Source organism: Panthera leo, chromosome E1, assembly GCF_018350215.1.
Source record: "Panthera leo isolate Ple1 chromosome E1, P.leo_Ple1_pat1.1, whole genome shotgun sequence".
Lineage (NCBI taxonomy): Eukaryota > Metazoa > Chordata > Mammalia > Carnivora > Felidae > Panthera > Panthera leo.
In genome coordinates, this window is record NC_056692.1 from 106,711 (window position 1) to 126,015 (window position 19,305).

The window sequence follows — 19,305 nt, forward strand, 5'->3', positions numbered from 1 at the left end:
GTTCTGCTTGGGGTTGGTTTCCCTCTCCCGCCACAATGCACAGTAATGACAAAGACTCTCTCTCACCATACTGAGAGTCTCATGGGAGGACTACAGTTGGGTCTCATGCCCCACCCGTGAAATTACAACCCCGAACAGGATGGGGAGCCACGACCAGCCAGACCTGGGCCACCTGCCTGCGTCCGGGCAGGGTGGGTCCATCACCTCACGGAACCTCGGGGCTGGGTGGGAGCAGCACCCTGGCGAAAGGATGGTGCTGAGCAGGCAGAACCAGCACAGGTGTCGCTGTGTTAGAGCCACGGGTGAATGTGCAACCACAGTGCATCCTTTGGGGGCACGGCTTGCTGCCATAATAAAGAGACCTGAAATGCAGTGGCTTAACGCAGGTGGACGTCTCTTTACTTCTAACATAACATTGCCAGAGGTGGACAGGCAGACCGTGGGCAGCGTGGCATCTGCGGGGAGGAAGGACATGCTCACAGATTCAGTGGGACAGGAAGTGGCACGCATCAGCTCTGTCACATACCATTGACCAGAACTTAGTCACGGGGCCGCTTGCAGCTGCAAGGGAAGCTGGGACGTGCAGTCGCTAGCTGAGTGACCGCGAGCCCAGCTACAAGGGTACTACACTAAGGAAAGGGAAATAGGAGTGCCAAATTAGGAACTGCCCCCAACGGCCAGTGTAATTAACACTGTAATAAACGTACTTTTAAACTACTCGCCCACTAGAATTCTGGAGTTGACAATACTCCGTGCTGGCCAGGATGAGAAGCAGCTGGTGGGGACCAGAAACGGTACAGCTGCTTTGGAAATCGGCTCAGCGGCACCATTCGAGGCAGACAGGCACATGCCCTCTAACCTGGCAGTCCCTCTTCTGAGTGTTTACCCAGCAAAACTGAGGGCAGATGTTCACCAAAAGGCGTGTGCAAGAATGCTCATAGCACGGAGAAACGGGAACCCTCTTGCACTGTTGGTGTGAATGCAAATTGGTGCAGCCGCTCTGGAAAACAGTGTGGAGGTTCCTCAAAAAATTAAAACTAGACCTACCCTATGACCCAGCAATAGCACTGCTAGGAATTTACCCAAGGGATACAGGGGTGCTGATGCACAGGGGCACTTGTACCCCAATGTTTATAGCAGCACTCTCAACAATAGCCAAATTATGGAAAGAGCCTAAATGTCCATCCACTGATGAATGGATAAAGAAATTGTGGTTTATATACACAATGGAATACTACGTGGCAATGAGAAAGAATGAAATATGGCCCTTTGTAGCAACGTGGATGGAACTGGAGAGTGTGATGCTAAGTGAAATAAGCCATACAGAGAAAGACAGATACCATATGGTTTCACTCTTACGTGGATCCTGAGAAACTTAACAGAAACCCATGGGGGAGGGGAAGGAAAAAAAGAGGTTAGAGTGGAAGAGAGCCAAAGCATAAGAGACTCTTAAAAACTGAGAACAAACTGAGGGTTGATGGGGGGTGGGAGGGAGGGGAGGGTGGGTGATGGGGATTGAGGAGGGCACCTTTTGGGATGAGCGCTGGGTGTTGTATGGAAACCAATTTGACAATAAACTTCATATATTGAAAAAAAAAAAAAGAAAGAATGCTCATAGCAGCTTTATTGTAACCTCAAATTAAGAACCATCCAAGCGGACAAAGGAATCCCGGAGTGTTCACATGGTAGAACACCACTCAGCCACAGAAAATGAAGGGTCCACGCCAGGAAACAGATGAATCTCTGAGACATGGTTCTGAGTGTCAAGAGTCCACACAAAAGTGTGCAGTCTATATGTTCTGTCTATCAAGTCTGGTTAGAGGTCCCTCCCCGGAGCATTCCCAGTGGGCAGAGGCGGATGGCAGCCAGCGCTGTGCCCTTGACACTCCGGGGCTTGAGTGCCCCCCCCACCAACATGCAGGATGTGCTGGCCTCCTTGTCCAGACAGGTGATTGTCCAAACAGGGGCAGGTGGCCTTGGCGGGGGTGGGGGGCATGTATTTTCATTTGTCCCGGTTAATAGGCCAGGTGAGTGCTTCCCTCCAGGGGAAGCTGCCAGATGCTTGCCAGGTGGCCCGACCGCTTACACTCACATTGGCACTCAGCTTCCGCTGCTGGGTCCTGCCCAGTGCGCATGCCCATCCGTTTGGGGGCTGAATCCCGAGGAGATGCTCCTGGCATTTCCCAAACGTATATGGTGACAGAAGATTTCACATTTCTGGTGGAGGAACCACACCAGCCTGGGAGGCCCTGCAGATAGGTGGAGATGAGTCCCCAGACACATGGGCACAGGGTTCTGATCCAGATTAGCCGGAAGTCCCATGTGCGGGCTGATCCCCACTTTGGGGAGCTCCCAGAGAAGCTGTCCTTGCAGCCGGCCCTGCCTGCATCCACCTGGCCTCATCTTACCTGCTGGAGAGGATCTGCAAGGCCATCGATGCCTCAGCAGGGTTCTGTTGGGTGGAGACTGGGCATGAATTCCTTGGATCACTTTTTTGTTTCCAAGTCAAAGTGTGAGAAGCAGGATTTAAATGATGGGTTATTGTTGGCTTCATTGCTCACGTTTTCATGTTCTTCCTTCTCTAATCCAAACAGAATCGAGATTTGAACTTATTTAGGAGATCTGAGCATAGACCCTGCTTGAAATTAGAAGCCATATCTAGACACCCCCCCACCACCACCACACCTAACAGCACACTCATGGAAGACAAGGGACCTGGAGGGTGTCACATCCAGATGGAAGAGAGGTGGGAAGCTGCCCACCGACCCTGAGGATTGTGGAGGCCACCTGCAGGCAGGAGGGGATCTGGCCAGGCAGCTGTGTCCTGGGGTGGTCGGGGGTTGGGCTTTGGACAGTCGACCTCTCCCTGGGCTCCCACAGCTCCCCAGGTGGGCTCTGTGGCCCATGGGACTCCTGAGGCTCCGTGCAGCTGTACCTGCTTCTCTTGGGACACCTGCTCACATAGTGTCCATGTGACAAGCTGGACTGTGAGGGCACCCAGCAGAGAGACCACATGGGGGATAGAGACAGAGACAGAGACTGAGAGAGAGAAACAGAGACAGGGCCTGACCTGTGCACACCAGGCTGTTCAGAGGCCACATTCCAGCCTCTGCAGCCCAAGTCTCGGCCACAGCGCTGATGGGCCCTGGGCTGGATCACTGAGGACTATGGTGGCTGCCCCTGCTGACCGGGGACGTTGCGTTGCATCTCAGGGGGCTGCTGGGGCCACTGCAAAGAGAATCATCTCGGGCTGTTGGGGGTCCAAGGCCCTGTTGGAGCAAAGGGAGCAGACCCATCGCCCGGCCCTCCACCCTCAGGACACCCTCCCAACATCTAGAAGCTTCTCTGGGGAGGGCAAGGCTGGCGAGAGAGCCACAGGGATGTATGCTGCCTAGGGCAGCTGAGGTTGAACCACGGAACTAGACTTTGCTGGGCTCACCCACCACTGCATCCAAACCACGGAGATGCCCAGATGGAGGCTACGGCATGTGTTGTTTTGCACGATTCTGTGCTTGGTAAGCAGGTCCCCGCTGATTTCCCTGGGCCCCGGCAGGCCTGAGTGGGGTGCCAGGGGCTCCACACACGTAAGACTCGACTTCTGCCTGTTCGGCAGATTCCACGTGTAAGTGAGACCACGCAGCCTTTTCCTTGTGTGTCTGGCTTATTTCACTCAGCATAACGTCCTCCACATCTGCCTGTTCTTTTTTACAGCTGAGCAATATTCCTTCATAAAGGCATCACTCGCCGGATGGACACTGAACCTGTTTCCATGACGGGCCATTGTGAACAATGCTGCCATGAACGTGGGGGTGCGGAGATCTCTTCCAGACAGCGATTTCCTTCCCTTCGGGTAAATCCCCAGGACTGGAATTATGAACCATTGGGTGGTTCTATTTTTAACTTTTTGAGGACCCTTCATAGTGTTCTCCACAGTGACTACACCAGTTTGCATTCCCACCAGGAGGGTTCCTTCCTCTCCACATCCTCATCAATACTTGTTATTTGAAAATAATGATGATTTCAACAGTGCCCTCATTGCCAGTAAACAGCCAGGATGCTCCCAGGGAGCTGGGCAGTCTTTTGGGCTGGGAGGAAATAGCCAGAATGCCCTGAAATTCATTGAGTGTGGCGAGCCTCTCCTGGCCACCTACCTCCCCCTGCCCGAGCTGAACTGTTGGCTTGTAGGAATACTCGGCAGGAAGTTAGGGACAGGGGACGGAAAGGCAGACGGAAAGCGAGGAGAGACTCAGAAACAGGGAAGACGCTGGAGAGCAGGTGCTGTGTGGAGTAGGGAGGCCAAGCTGGAAACGGGTCCCTGCCACCTGGGCTGCTCTGAGCAGGTGGGTTCAAGAGGTGCTATCACCGTCCGTCGGGTGGGAGCGGTGACTTCCCAGCCACCGTGAACCTTTATGGGCAGAGGGGCCGTTAGCCGTGTTGGTGTGTCTCAGGAGGGCTAACCCTAACCTGATCCAGGCCCTGAAACTGCAGATTCTGCGACCGTTAGCAATGACTCGTGCCAACAGCCTTTTAGTGCCCGTGGGTGTTTCCTCTGTCCGCACTCACAGTAGCGATCCCGTGAGCGTCAGGTCTGATGGTCCCAAGCACGTAAAGGGACACGTGCTTCCCTTCCAAGTTTCCCTTCCAAGTTTCACCGGCTCTTCCATTTCTCTGCTTGTTTCACAGACACCAGGAGAAGGGAGGATGGGCGCGGAGCAGGGACACCGCTGAGGGCAGAGCAGCACCTGCCTGGAGGCCCCACAGCCACCCACAGCCACGTGGAAGAACCATCTTGTCACTCATGCAGACCTTCCCTCCAGGGAGGACATTACAGGACAACAAGTCAGAAGTTCCATTCTTGGGCTTTCTTCTGAGGTAAACCTCCAGCAATGTAGGATCTGCATCCAGAAAGATCCCGAGGGGAACTCTCCTCTTCATGTTCCAACTTGGATGAGAGCTTCCCTGTCTCCAGTCTTGTCGTGCAGCCTCTCAGGGCGTCAGGGGCTCAGCCGCACCTGCTGCAGACGTGGGCTCCCCTTCTTCCGCCCTGGGAGGTGGTGCCCGGGGTTCTTCCCTGCCGGTGCACGGGGTCTCCCCAGGAGGGCTTGGCTTCATCTCTCCCCTGCAACTTGCAGTGTCCTGTGACAGGGCAAAGGGGGGCAAGATCTCCAATCCAGGGTCACCAAACAGCGCCCCGGGTGGGGGCACTCGATGCCGACAGAATCCAAAGGCAGAGATGTGAGTGGAAATGACACAAGAAAGTAATTCATTTCAGTAATGACAACACCAGGAAGACAAGAGACCAACATCTCAGAGACTATATCCCAGGAGCCGAAAATACATCCTGGCTTATGTCAGGAAAATGTAAGACAGAGGCCCCTGGCTGCGTGCAGGGGGGCAGGTGTGTGCGTGAGGGGGGAAAGCGAGTACGTGCAGGGGGGGCCAGCGGGTGTGTTCAGAGGGGCAGGGGGCAGGTGGGGGGTGCATGCAGGGACATGTGGGTGCAGAGAGAGGGGCAGTGGGGTAGGGCAGTGCATGAGGGAGGTAGGTGGGTGTGTGGGGGGGCCATGTGGGTGTGCGCAGGGAGGTGAAGGTGGTTGGGTGCATGTAAGTGGGCAGGTGGGTGCGTGCAGGGGGAGTGAGGGTGGGGGGTGGGTGCAGGGGGGAAGATGGGTGCAGGAAGGGGGGCATCGGGGTGAGTGGATACATGTAGTGGGCACACGGGTGCATGTAGAGGGGCTTGAAACAAGCACATTTACTATCTCATGGTGTCCGTGGGCAGGAGTCCGGGAGCAACTCAGCTGGGTCCCCTGAGACGAAGGTGTGGGCTGGGGCTGGGGTCCCATCCGAGGCCTCCCCCAAGGCAGGACCTGCCTCCTCACTCAGGCCTTAGGCTGCTCAGTTTCCATGTGGGTCAGACCCTCTCTGCATGGCCACGGGTTTCCTCAGGCCACCTGGGGGATGGGTCTGCTGGAGACACTGTGACACTCTTATGGGACATAACCACATATGTGTTATCACCTCTGCTGTGTTCCCATGGATATCAGGAGGCAGAGATCCGGGCGCACCTTGAGGTCTATCTGCCACAATGTCCACAACACAGCTTCTAATTTTCAGAAGCGAGAGAATAGGAACACAGCAGAGATGGGTAGCTAATGACACGGATTCTACGCAATGGTGCTATTGCCAGGCAGGGGCTCCCAGGCCGGAGCCCATCCTCAGCACTCACCCCTCTCTCACCAGTGGAACATGAGTGGGTCCAGCAAGTGGCACTTCCAGTCCAGAGGGTTTAGAAGTGCTGTGACCTTCCCGTGGTCTCTGTCCCCATCTTCGGACTGAACTGGAGAGCCAGCAGGGGAGAGAGGTCTTGGGTCCATAATTCCTGCTTGGAGGAGAACCACCAGACACATCGTGTCCTCCACAACGTCCTCCCTCTTGTGTTAGCTGTGCAGACTTTAGGATTTATTTAAGATAGCAGCTGGTGTTAGCTTAAATATGGTGATGCACAGTCCCATTTAAAAACTTCTGTGTGCATGTGTGGGGTGCATATAGGTGACAATATGGATTGTCCCGTCTCATCATCAGGGGGCAGAACCGCTAGCTGCCTCCTCCTGCCCAACCAGGTACTCCAAGGCTTACAGTCGTATAACGATCAACACATATGAGCTCTCCTGGTTTCTGGGGGTCAGCAATTTGGGAGCAGTTGGGTGGGTGTTTGGGGCTGTGGTCTCATCTGAAGGTGTGGCTGGGGCCGGAAGACTCCCTTCCCAGGCAATCCCTCACACGGCTGGTTCCTCTCCATACATGGCTCTCCACAGGACCGCTTGGGCATCTGCAGGGCATGGTGGCCGGCTGCTCTCGGAGACAGCCTGGCAGGGTTATTGTCTTTTATGACCCAGGCTTGGAGGTCACAGTCATGTCTACAAGATCCTATTGTGACACAGGTCACTGGGGCTCTGTGGGGGAGGAACAGCAGAGAGAGTGAGGACCAGATGGAGGGGAGGCTGGTACTCCTGTGTCCATCACTACCAACTTGCCACTATAAATAGGAGAGCTCGAGAGAGGGAGCTCTTATACCCCACACCCCAAATCCAAAGTGCACCCCAGCTCTGGTTGGCGGGTCCTCCCCAGAGATGCCTGTTGGGGTGATTATTCTGTCTCCACATATTAGTTTGGACGACTGGCCAGATCACTGTCCAGTTTCTCCCCAGCCCCCGAGGCAACCACCTCTCCTGGCCTCCAGAAGTAGGTGGAGGGCTGGGCTCCCGGTGGGGGTGGGGAGACATTTGACCAATGATACTGTGCCCCTAGCACTGGGAGCTGAAAGCTGGCATGGCTCTTCTCTGTGCTCTGTGGGTCAGCCCTGGAGAGTCTGAATTCTGTCTGCTGTCTCTAGTCATGGTCTTTGGCGAAGGGGGTGACATGGTATCATTCCAGACTGTTTCCTGCCAACAAGGAGGATCTAATGCCCTGAGACTCAAATTTTGAGTCTGTAAAATGGACAGGACAACACCCACCTCTCTGAGCTGTCATGGTGATAACATGAGGGATGGTGAGGATCTCTCTGCTGAGCCTGGGCTCCTGGCAGGATCCTGCTGTCTGTGGGAGGGGAACATGACCATCCATCAGTGGGCTGGGAGAAGAACTGAGAAGGCACAGGATGGCTTGTCACAATGCTGATGACACAGGTGGCCACTTGTAATTCGAATTCTGACCTGGAATCTTTGAATGGCACAAAGCCCTCTGTGAGGGTGGGCATGTTCATGTCATCATCACGACCATCGGCTGTGGGTGTGAACATACCTGGAGGGCTGTTAGCAAAGCTGGTGTCACAAAAGGGCCGTCACCCCCCAGGCTAACCTCCACCCCCCCCCCCCCCCCGCCCAGCACAGTGTGTGAGGGTGGAGTGGGTCACCTTCATGTTGGTCACACGATGTTCCATGCCTAGCAGTCCAGGACGGCAATGGTGAATCCTAAGACAGCCTGTCACAGCCAGGCCCTTTCCTTGCTCATGACGTAAGCGACCCTATCTAATCTTCATTATGGGGTGGCCTGGCTGGCCAGGGAACTCGCCCCTGGTGCCACAGCTGGCTGGTGGCATCCCTGAGCCCTGCAAGCCATGCCTGCGTAGTTGGGGTGAAACACTTCTGCTATTTGGGAGACAGAACCTTTCTGTGGGGAGATACCACAAGGCTGGCTCTTCTAGAACTTTCCTGTTGCTAAGGTGACAAACTAGTGGTGATAACTCAGATGCCTGATAAGATGCTCAGGTTGGTTTCACTTCAGCGAAACCACTGGTATAAGATTAAAATTCTGATTTACTCTCTGTTAAAAGACAAAGTTTTCTTGGATTGTTGGTCTTCTTTTGGAAAAAAAAATAAAGTTTTTTTTTCTTCCTCTGTTGCCCAAAAAGATGGAAAGAACTATGATTTTAACCAAAAGAGCAGGACAGCATGCCCTTTTGAGTTGATTTGCTCAAGCCTTGGTTGAAATTGCCCCTCCTTTGATCCAAAGGCTGAGGAGATGATGGTAATGTCCCTGCTGCCGGCCTCCAAACGTGCCACATTTGTGTTGTTTCTGCAAGGCAGAGGAATGGATGCCTGTGCCATATGAGGGTTGGGTGACTAAGATATGAGAAGGGTTTTACCGGGATACATGGGGCCATTTTGCTACACTAAGCCCAGTATATGCCAACTTGTACCAATCTAGTGACTGTGAAATGGACACCCACATGGCTGGAACATATTTACATGGGCATTGCTGAAAAAAAGGCAGGGGAATAGCTGTCGACTTTGGCCCTTTTAGCCCCCCTTCAATGGCCAATTTATCCTTGGGTGGGGGGCCAATGGTTTTCGCTAGCCTTTTAAAATAGATTTGTAAAGAGGAACGGTTTTATTATGATCGATACATAAATTACTATTGGGATAAATTAAATTAATGCATCCCTCAACAACCATGGGAGTTTTTCATGGTCACAGTCTGTACTCCCAAGGTCCTGCAGGCAGGAAACGGGTAGGAGAAATCATGGAAGACCAGGTCAGCTCTCGGAAGTAGGGTCAAGCCTGGGTAAGAGCAACTACTCCCAGCAGCTCGAGAGACTGACAGGGCTTCTGGCTGCCGATCCCGTAGCCAGCCAAAGTGCGGGGTTAGAAGGTGAGGTTTCTCCTGGCCAGCTATAAGGGATGCCTTTTTCTCTTTTTCCTATAGATGGGCAATTCCCTAACCAAGGCCAATACCCCTTTGGGATGCACTCTGAAAAACTGGGATGACTTTGATCCACAAACCCTGAAGAAGCAGCAACTCATTTTCTTTTTGCACCGAGGCTTGGCCGCAACGCAAATTGGAGGAGGAAACCTGGCCGCCAGAGGGAAATACCGATTATAATGCCATCCTACGATTGGACTTGATCTGCAAATGTGAGGGGAAATGGGGTGAAGTCCCTATGTTCAGTGTTTTGGGGGCCTTAAGAGACAATCGAGGTAGGTGTCAGGCCAACCCTTTCTGAAGTCCAGTCATCAGGAGGGTAAACAGCTAAGGGCCCTTTGCCTGTACCCAAAGCAGACCTAGAGAGGGAGGAAGCGATGGCTTTCACCTCAGCCTCCACCTCGGGTCCTCCATCCATATACCCAGACCTCAAACGTGCACTTCTGCTCCCTGCTGCCCACCTTACCCAGGCCCTCCCTGTAGCGTGACAGGCGTGTTTCCCCTACAAGAAGCTGGAGCCCCAGAAGGAGAAACCCAGGGAGGCACCACCATGATAAGATTACAAGATTTAAGACGGACGAAAGGATATCTAGGTACTTTTTCTGATGATCTGGATAAGTATATAAAGGCTTTTCAGAATATTAGGTAGGTTTTTTAATTGACCTGGAAAGATATAATGCTTTTGTTGAATCAGACTCTTAATGAGACAGAGAAATGTGGGGTTCTGGCAGCAGCTGAGAGATGTGGGGATGAGGAACTCCTTAACTAATTACGATGGGCCTGGAGGTCCTTCAGGGAACTCCCAGTTCCCTACTGGATTTCAGGCAGTTCCACCCCAAGATCCAAACTGAGACTATGTTAATCCCGCTGGGGGACTGGGATCGCTGCCACTTCCAAGCTTGTGTTTTGGAGAAATTAAGGTCTAAGGTTAAACCCTTAAATTATGCTAAGTTAGCCACTATTTTACAGACATAGGACAAGAGCCTGGTGGCCTTCCTGGAAAGGCCTCCCCGCTCTGAAGCTGAGAAGATTCTAAAGGACAAATCTGTCCGAAAGACAAAATTGGCCCCTGATATTCAAAGGAAGCTGCAAAAATTGGCTATTGGTCCGGAAGGGACCCTGGAGGAGCTTTTACAAGCTGCCAATTGGATATATGACTATCGAGATCAAGAGGAGAATCAGGAACAGGAAAGAAGGCTTAAAAAAAAATCTGGGGCACCTGGGTGGCTCAGTTGGTTGAGTGTCCGACTTCAGCTCAGGTCATGATCTCGCGGTTCGTGGGTTCGGGCCCTGAGTTGGGCTTTGTGCTGACAGCTCAGAGCCTGGAGCCTGCTTCGGATTCTGTCCCCCTCTCCCTCTCCCCTACTCACACTCTGTCTCTCTCTCTCTCTCTCTCTCTCTCTCTCTCTCTCAAATAAATAAATAAATAAATAAATAAAATAAAAAAAAATGTAAGGCCTTAGTCTCGGCCTTACATACTATGTCGAACCAGACTTCCCAAGGTCCTGGCACCAAGTGCCATATCCGAGGCCATTCAGGGCACTGGAAACACCAGTGTTCTCAGAGGGGACAACCGAAGTCGAAACCCCGTGAGCCAGGCCCCTTGTGTGGAGACGGTCACTGGAGATCCGGATGCCCTCGGGGACCTCAGTCTGCAAGGGCTCAGATACCCAGTGTCCCTGAAGGGAACGGATCGGTCCTGGGGCTCATCACAGTGGCCCCCCTGAACCAACTGTCCACTGAAAACCCAGAGCCTCGGGTAACTCTGGAAAACAGAAGGAAAACCGCTCGAGTTCCTTCTTGACACTCAGCTGCCTTTTCCGTCCTTTCCCCGGCCGACCATCCAAATGCCGCGTAGCTATTAGAGGCGTCTCCAGAAAACTTATGACTAAATTTTTCTCTCAGCCCCTGGGGTGCATATGGGCAGACTTTTTTTTTCCGCCCTCTTTTTTGATAAAGGCAGAGAGCCCCACTCCCTTGCTAGAAAGGGACATTATGACTGAATTAGGGACGACGGTGCTACTAGCTCCAGGACGGATAAATAATTGCCTGAACTTAGAGTAACCTGGATATTGGAGAGGTAAAGTTAAATACTTCTCGTGGAGTTTGTTCCTGTGGAAACTGGATGGCCAAAGGAAGATTCGAGGATCGAGAACCAAAAACTAGTTAACTTGCTTAATTATTCTAACCAACAATATCACAATATCCAAATAAATATGGAAGAGAGAGGAAAACTTGTAGTTAAGTTTAAAAAAAAAAATGACCAGACATGTCAGGGACTTTTGGGATGGCTACAATGCATCTTTCCTTTCCATGGTGTGGTCTCCTCCCTAGGAGGCATTGCGTTTGGAATATCAATGCTTGTTAGTCTAATACTCTATGTATGTCATTTGTAGAAGCTGATGATATGCCAGAAAAATAAGACCTCCAAGAAAATTCTGCTAGCCCAAATGTTCCAAACACCCTCCCGTTATCTCGGACCTCTGGATCGACCTCGGAACCTGCCCTGACTGCCATACCCCGGTCATTGTTCCCTTTCAGCAGGAGGGAGTTAAGATCGATCGTTGTCCCAATTCCTAACGGCAGTTAGGAGTCATGTATTCAAAGTGGGGAATATGATAGGAAAAGATGAGATTCAGTAGGCAGAGAAGGAACGGTTAGGACCTGGGATCCCTGGGTGGAAAAACAACAACGACAACACATATTTTGGAAAAATGCTGGAGCATCTGACCACAGCAAACCCCCTTGGGCGTAAGGTTCTTCTTAAGAAACAAATGTCTGTGCCTTATGTCCAAAATAACCTATTATTATTGGAAGATAAACCTGACTGTGAGGAAAGCCCACACTTCCTGAGCATGTTTGAGCAAGACCTCAAAAATAAAGGAAATATAAATGAAAATGGAATCAACTTAGAAAAGGAGGGATGGTGAGAACTAAGGGAGATGATTCATTTCCAGAAGTACCAACTAAAAGCTGGGCTATCTGGTTAACAGTAGTTTCCAGCCTATTGGAAATCTGCACGGACCTCCCCACCCCCACAGTGGGGTCCCAAAACCTTAGACACCTCACTTCCTAGTTCTCCCATCCTCCCGCCAGCCTCCGTTTGGCGGGATTCTTTTTCAAAGGCTTTGCAATGAGCACGCGCCACCGAACTGACGTCTCTGCGTCGCCCCAGGGAACGTCCACTTGTTCTAATCAGACTAGTTTTGCCTCCCGTGGGCGGGCCCGGGCCACGTCGGCGTAAGGCTGTACCCTCTGTAGCACGCAGCCAATGAGGAAGCAGGGGAGGGACTTCAGCTAGGAGATAAATCGTCTGCTGTAACCGCTCGGAGTGCACCTGTCCGTCAGACGCCCGCTCTTGTAAGAACGTTGATCAGAGCCTCGCTTCACTGCAGCTCTCGGAGTCTCCGCGTCCCCGCTTAGATTGGGGCAGCGGGCTTGTGTCTCACACCTTTGGCTCCTGTCAACCACAAGTCCTTGAGATTCCAGCAATTCCATCCCTTTGGGCCGGGCAGAAGCTGCAAGTATGATCCTCACAAGAAAGACGGAAGAAAAACCCCACACACAGTTGCACTTTTTTATATAGAATTTGTACAATATATTTCTCTTCATTTGCATATTTTACCCACAACTCAACATCCTTTTTACAGGCTGAAATCACTCAGCTTGATATAATCAAAATTCTTTCTTTCAAACAAATAAGAAAAATTCAAAATCGTAAACCCGTAAGAAAACAAATTAAAAACAATGATGAAAATAAGTCACTCCTCCCCTTAGGAACAGTGTCTGTACAATATATAGGATTTGGGTCAGAATCTCTTTATAAATCAGGCACATGTTTCCACGACACCTTTTTTCCTGCCAGTTTTATCTCCTGCCTGGAATTTCTGCCTCCAAGAAGGATCAAGGCAGGCTGGTCTCGGCGGTGTCCGTTCTTCCAGACACTGCGGGCCGGTGGGGCCCAGGGGCCCAGGTGGGTGGGGCAGGCTGAGCGGGGGAGAGCAGCGGCTGTGTGCGAAGCAGAACCCGGGTTCACTCCGTGCAAAGTCAGAGAGGCCAGAACGGCAAGGGCGGCGTGAGACAGCAGCGGTGCGGGGGCCGGCGTTTACCCACGGTCAGGCCTCCCAGCAGGATGGGGAACACGGTTGGCAGTGACCACCCCAGGAGGTGTGAACCCGCCCCGCCATCTGTCCTGCTTTGGTCAGTCAGTCTGGGGCACGAGGGCTGTGGGTGGCAGCGAGGCGAAGCGGCGAGCACACCGTCTCGTCCATCTTCCAGGCCCCCCTCTGCACTGAGACGGGCCTGGGCCTGGGTGGTAGGGAGCGTGGGGCCTTCTCTGAAAGCTGAGGACGGTTTCCTCCAAGCCGCAGTGCCCAGAGCTTGCATCCCAACACCACGGGGGACCAGACCGAGCCCAGGCCCCAGGCCTGACATCACCAAGTTTCAGGACGGGCCCCTCGGTTTGCATCTCCTTTGAACTGTCCCCCACACGCTGGCTCAACATGTAGCTTGGGGCTTGAGTGAGAATCCAATTCTGAGGCTGCATGAGGTTGCTGCCCCTCGGCCTCCTGACCAAGAAGGCAAAAGTGCTTCTGCAGGAAGACACTCGTGGGACCTGCACTCTCGGGCCCCTCCACCCCAGACCCCGCAGACCCTGCGAAGGGGGCTTGAGAGGCCACGGGAGCACTGACCTGCTCCCCTCGGCCTTCCCCGGGCCCCACGCAGCAGGCCATGCTCAGGCCAGGATGCCCGCCCTGAAACGACAGCGGTCCCAAGCGCTCTTCACCGAGCCTTGCGCGCAGCCCAGGTACCCACCCCGCCCTCACGCGCCAAAGCATGGCTTTGGAAAGAGAATCGTCGGCACTTCAGGGCAAGACCGCAATCATAAAAAGAAAAATGGAAAACAGCATTCGCGAGACCTGGCGCACTCACAGCCAGACAAATGACAGCCGAAGAAGCAGGTGGGGCCCTGGGGCGGACACGTTGGGCTGCCCATGACCACGGAGAAGAAATAAAATCATGTGTCTTTTGTTTATTTGGTTTTTTGTCTTTTTTTGTTTTGTTTTGTTTTGTTTTTACTTCTAAAATAAGATCTCATCTGATAACACTTCAAGTATTTAAGTACAGAAGCTAAAGAGAATTCCTCGACTTGTTGCTTCCACAAACAGTGTGTCCCCCTGCGTGACCGTTCTGCCGGGCCTCCCGTGGGGCCTTTCAAGGGAGTCATGTTGTTCTGCTCTAAAAATGTGAGGTGGAAACTGGAATAAGTTGAAACAACTCAACGCAGATGCGCTAGGACCGGTGCACGAGCGATGCACGTGGGAGGCCCGCTGGCCGTTTCCAAGGGCACTTGTTGTCACCGATGACTTCTGCGGGGCAGCTGCGTGGGTGCTCGGGGGCCAGGTGGCAGCCAGGACGAGCTCTCATCAGCTTTGGTTTGGACCATCCAGTCTCAAGAAGCAAGAGCAAAGGGAGAGGTCCCGGGCCAGGCCCCCGCTGCCGGAGGTCTTGCTGAGGGACGCAGCTCCGGGCAGACGCCGCGTTCAGCCGCCGGCTCCGGCTCGACGGAGACAGAACCCTTTCCAGGCTGGTCTCTGAACAACCTTCTCAAGGGCCCCTGCCTGCCCTCCCAAATAATTCTGAGTTATTCATACTCATTCTCATATGCTATGGTGTGTGCAGGTGTCTAGCTTGTGACGTGGCAAGTTCTTGGAGGCGTGACTACTTGGCATTCTACTCGGAGCAAAGGGGGAGCTCAAGGGGGGCCGGACGCTACAGCATGGGCATTTCCCTGAATGAGTTTAGACGTCTGCTCTAAAACCCGTGTGGACACATCAGCTAGGTCCATGCATACCATACCAAGGGCTAACACTTGACATTCCAGAGGCGGGTTGCCTTGTTTGGGTAGTTGATGGCCAGGCTGATAGCAGCGATGTTCTGTAGAGCCTGTGGAGGGAGAAAGGGTCACTGCCAATGTCGAGAACCATTCAACTGCTCACTCGTTATGTGTGGACTGAACAAGAGCCTCTGCTGAGCACTGGGGGTGGGGCTGGGGCAAGGGAGACACAAGCAAATGTGGTTCCCCTCACCTGGAGCACCAGTCTAGAGGAGAGAGAGAAAAACTCTCTCAACCACACGGAAGCTCCAAACATAGGGTAGAAAGAGCATCACTGCCCTGTAAGAGGGGCGGGTGCAATGCTTGGTGGGCTCAGTCGACCCGGAGGATGCTGCCCACGGGGTGTCTGGGCAAGCTCTTTAGGGAAAGGGAGGAGCACAAAGGTGCGGAAGGGAAGAAACAGACAGCCAGCGCTGGGCCACAGTGTAGGAAGGGTCCTTGCTGGGAAGGAGGACGCCCTAGAGCCAGGCCGAGGCCGTGGTGCGGGCTCTGTGCAGCAGGGGCGGAAGGCGGCTGGGGGAGGACGAGGCAGAGCCCTGGTCCAGCACGGTGGATGGGCTGTGGGGAGGGTCAGGACGAGGGTGACACTGGGCACAGGGGCAGGTGAGAGGGAAGAGCCCACAGGAATCTATGGAGCGCTCGGTGCCATATGGTCAAATCTCAAATTTTCGCTGCGTGTCACAAAAGCAGGGGTACTGGGGGCGGTGGGGGCAGGCACCTGTTAGGAGGGGAGGGAGGTTCTACTGTGCCTCCGGGTCTCAGGAGAATTTGTACAGACGCCCCAAGTGGATGGGGGCTTCCTGCTTCTCCGCAGGCAGGACCCTTTCCTGTGAGAGGACCGTGTGCTCACCGAGCAGAATTGCAGGAACAGAGCGCAGGGCTCCGGCTGGACAGCCACTCAAGCGTGACCCTGGGCAAACCTCCCCCTTCTCTAGGCCTTAGTGTCCCCCTGTGTCCACTGTAGGGTTGGACCACATCCTCTGTGATATTCAAGGGTCTGCGGGTCTAAGGTTCTCAACATGCGGCCTGCGCCTGGGGGTTCCCGAGACCCTTTCCGGGCTCCGCGTGGTGATGCTAAGACATTGTGCCTTTGCCACCCTCACGCTCTGGAGCACGTGGGGAGTTTCCCAGAGGCCGGTGCAGGACAGCACAGCTGCAGCAGCAGGACGCAGGTCTGGCGGGCGTGGACGACAGCCGCCTCCTCAAGGATGGTTTTGTTTGGGAACATACAGCTGTTTTGCAGAGAATGTGTTACTCATGTTAACACGGAGTAAGTTTACTATTTCTTAAAGTGATAATTAAGTGCTTAAGTGTTTTAATTTCTAAGTTTAAAACCTAATCTCTAATGGTATGTATCGATATGTGCAACACACAAATGAAAGCTTTTTGGGACCCTCAATAACTGAAAAGTGGAAAGGTGTCCTGGGACCAAACTGTCAGGGGTTCTCCTACCAGGGAAAAAACTGAAATCTAACTCTATGGAAACTTCAGGCAAACTGTCAATTTAAGACATTGGTTGTTTTGGTTTCAAAGACAAATTCTTGCTAGCGTGTTCCAAGCCCACGGTTGGATATGAAGGACACCGAGTAAGGGGCTCAACTCCCTCCTCGGACACTGGAAGGATGCGATGGGGTTGGGACAGAGCCCCGGGTGAACCCCAGGGGGGGTTCCGTCCATGGCAATGGGGCCATCTGGCCACGGGGAGGCAGCAGCGGACAGCTTGGGGTCGGGTGGGGGTGGGGTGGGAGGGGAGGCATACCTGTGCCGCGCAGCGGAGAAGGTGGTCGTCGGTGGTTAAGGCCAGCAGGTACTCCTGCAGCAACCCCAGCTCCTGCGGAGAGAGCATGGCTGTGGCTGGAGGGGACCGCCACCCAGGGGACACCCTCCCACCACCACGGAGTCCCGCATGGGTGATCGCTCCTGGTTCCGCGGGCACCTCACGGCACTACCTCACTCGAGAGCCATGGGAGGAGCTGGACCGGGAGCAGCCAGGTGCCCAGTTCTGGAAGGGGGGGGGAGCGGGGGCGGGGAGCCCTCTGCCCCGACTCATCCATAGGGTGCTCCGGTCGGTTTCCTCATGTAGAAAATGAGGGGTAAGCTAAAGAACTGGGAAAGACCTTCTCATCTCACATGTTCAATGAGCCTACTACGCTCGTGGGAAGAAGGAGAAGGAAGAAGGAAGAAGCCGTCCATTTTATTTTCCAGAACTCACTACTGTCAAGCACTGACCTGGGGCAGTTTTTCCCCTGTGGCTTTAGGCCTGACAAAACAGCATTCCGGGGGGGGCCGGACGGAGGTGAGGATGCGTACTTCAGGCCACGCCTGCCCCCTGCGCAGGTCTGCCGCGACCCAGACGACACCCCAGGGCTCGGCCCTCAGCCCGGGCAGCGGGGGCGCTCCAGCAGGGCCCTCACCGCTCACCTGGGCGCGGTTCTCAGTGACAAGGAAGAGCTCCGTGAGGGCGCGGTGCAGGGGGAGGAGGATGCCAGGCTGTGTCACGTCCTCGAACAGGCTGTACTCCATGTGCGTGAAGAGCTGCCACAGGGGCTTTAGCAGCGTCAGATCACAGAGGTCGCTGCGGGAGGGGGTGAGACGTGAGACAGACGCCAGCTGACAGACTCCCCCCCACACCCAGTAAAGTCATCACTGTCCCCCCAGATGGCCAAAAATATCCACCAGTGGCAACTAGGGAAAGGGGCAGAACCTAAACTTCAGAACAGGACTCCAAGGACGCAGGAGACCCCGAAGCCCAGGCCTGTAAATCAGCGGCATGCCTCTAAACGGTTGTTAGGAAGAACCTCGTGGAAAAATCTCGAGATAAATGTTACGTGGAAAAAAGGAGGCATAAAGCTGCAGATATGGTATCGTGTAACTGTATTATACACAACAGTGAACAAATATATCAAAAACGTTATCAGTTGTCTCTGTCCGTTTTCTAGATTTTCTGCAACACTTGTTGCTTTAACAATCAAGAAAAAAAGAGGCAGTTAAAAGGCAATGAAAGCCACTATAATAATCTTAGGCTCACAAAACACAAGAAATATGGTTGTGAGGTCGCTCGGGCCAGAACCCTTTCCCAGTAGAGCAGAATCCTTTTCCACTGGAGAGGCCTCCGTGGAGACTCACTGCGTGTTTCACTCTGAGGGAGGACGTGCTGTGTTTCTAGTTCAACGTCCTTATGAGAAGAAAAGTCAGGAAATGATATTCTGAGCCTTACGACATGACTTTATATATTTATAATCCTAAATTTTGCTTTTTCTCTTTCACGTATGACTGTACGAAGTATTCTGCGCATTTACTCTTGGAGCCCATCATTTTCTCCCAGAAGAGGGAGTCTTCCCAGAGCACCAGGAAAACTTGGCTTGATTTAAAGAGACAGCTCTACAGCTGAGCTTTCAGGAAAGCGCTCCTACGTGGCTCGTCCGTGGCTCATCCGGCCACTGGCAGCCACCCTTCCCCTGGGGCTGCCTTCCCCCTCTGCCCGGCCTGTCTGGACTGAGGAAGGTCGGCAAACCGCACAGGCACATCACGTGCAGCAGGGAAGGACCCGCCCGTCTGAAGACAGTTTCATGCCCATCCCTCAACCACCACGTGGTTCTCACTGCAGGCTGCTCTCAACGGGACGGAATGCAGCCCCTGTGGGCTAAGGGGCCTTTGTCGCACACGAGGACACGGCGCTAACGGCAATCACGCTGGCTTTCTCTCTACCTGCCTGCGCGCAGACGGACTCAACGTGCCATCCTTTTCTCTCCCCGACTCGGAGAGCCCTTTGTTTTTTCAGTAACAGCTCCATATTACACCAGAAGATGGCGTGCTATCTTGAATATCATCTCCCCGCTCTGGCGGCATCCTGTGTCTGTGTGCCTGGAAACTGCTAGAGAGGCGCACCGACACCGTGCGCGTGAGGGACACATCGCCAACACCTGCCCTCTGAGGTGAGGAACAAGACAGCGGGTCTTTAACCTCCACTTCTACTCAGTACTCTGGGGAGGTCACGGCTAGCGCAAAAAGGAAAAAAAAAATGTCTAAGGACCGAGAGGAGGAACGAAACCCGGTTCTTTGTAGATAACGTGACTGTGCTCTGAATAGCGACACGTGAGCTCTCCAAGTTAAGCAACAGAGCACTGTCACTGGATACAAGGAAAATACACAAAAGTGAATTATATATGAGCAGAAACAATCAAGAATAAGAATTCTACAACACCAAT

General features: G+C 53.4%; 1 protein-coding gene and 1 long non-coding RNA gene across 14 annotated transcripts in view; both read right to left on the minus strand.

Moving 5' to 3' along the window:
- Positions 1-1,606: 1,606 nt before the first annotated feature.
- Positions 1,607-8,001, minus strand: LOC122207164. 10 transcript variants are annotated; one of them, XR_006196696.1, is made up of 7 exons: positions 7,913-8,001; positions 7,515-7,596; positions 6,227-6,953; positions 3,444-5,136; positions 3,071-3,228; positions 2,409-2,581; positions 1,607-2,249 (listed from the first exon to the last, which is right to left on the minus strand). It is a non-coding gene; the product is annotated as an uncharacterized LOC122207164 (long non-coding RNA). The 10 variants fall into 10 exon arrangements; XR_006196699.1 differs by lacking the exon at positions 7,913-8,001 and having other exon boundaries at positions 6,227-6,379; positions 6,802-6,953; positions 7,515-7,793; XR_006196695.1 differs by lacking the exon at positions 7,913-8,001 and adding an exon at positions 7,713-7,741.
- A 6,257-nt stretch (positions 8,002-14,258) lies between these two features.
- Positions 14,259-19,305, minus strand: part of ZZEF1 (zinc finger ZZ-type and EF-hand domain containing 1) — a 101,117-nt gene continuing 96,070 nt past the window's right edge. For all 4 annotated transcript variants that reach the window (XM_042917010.1, XM_042917008.1, XM_042917009.1 and 1 more), the window contains exons 53-55: positions 17,519-17,672; positions 16,857-16,928; positions 14,259-15,147 (exon numbers count right to left, since the gene is read on the minus strand). In XM_042917010.1, coding sequence (XP_042772944.1) covers positions 15,067-15,147; positions 16,857-16,928; positions 17,519-17,672 — 307 coding nt within the window. In that variant the 3' untranslated portion in view covers positions 14,259-15,066. The remainder of the gene's footprint in view (positions 15,148-16,856; positions 16,929-17,518; positions 17,673-19,305) is intronic.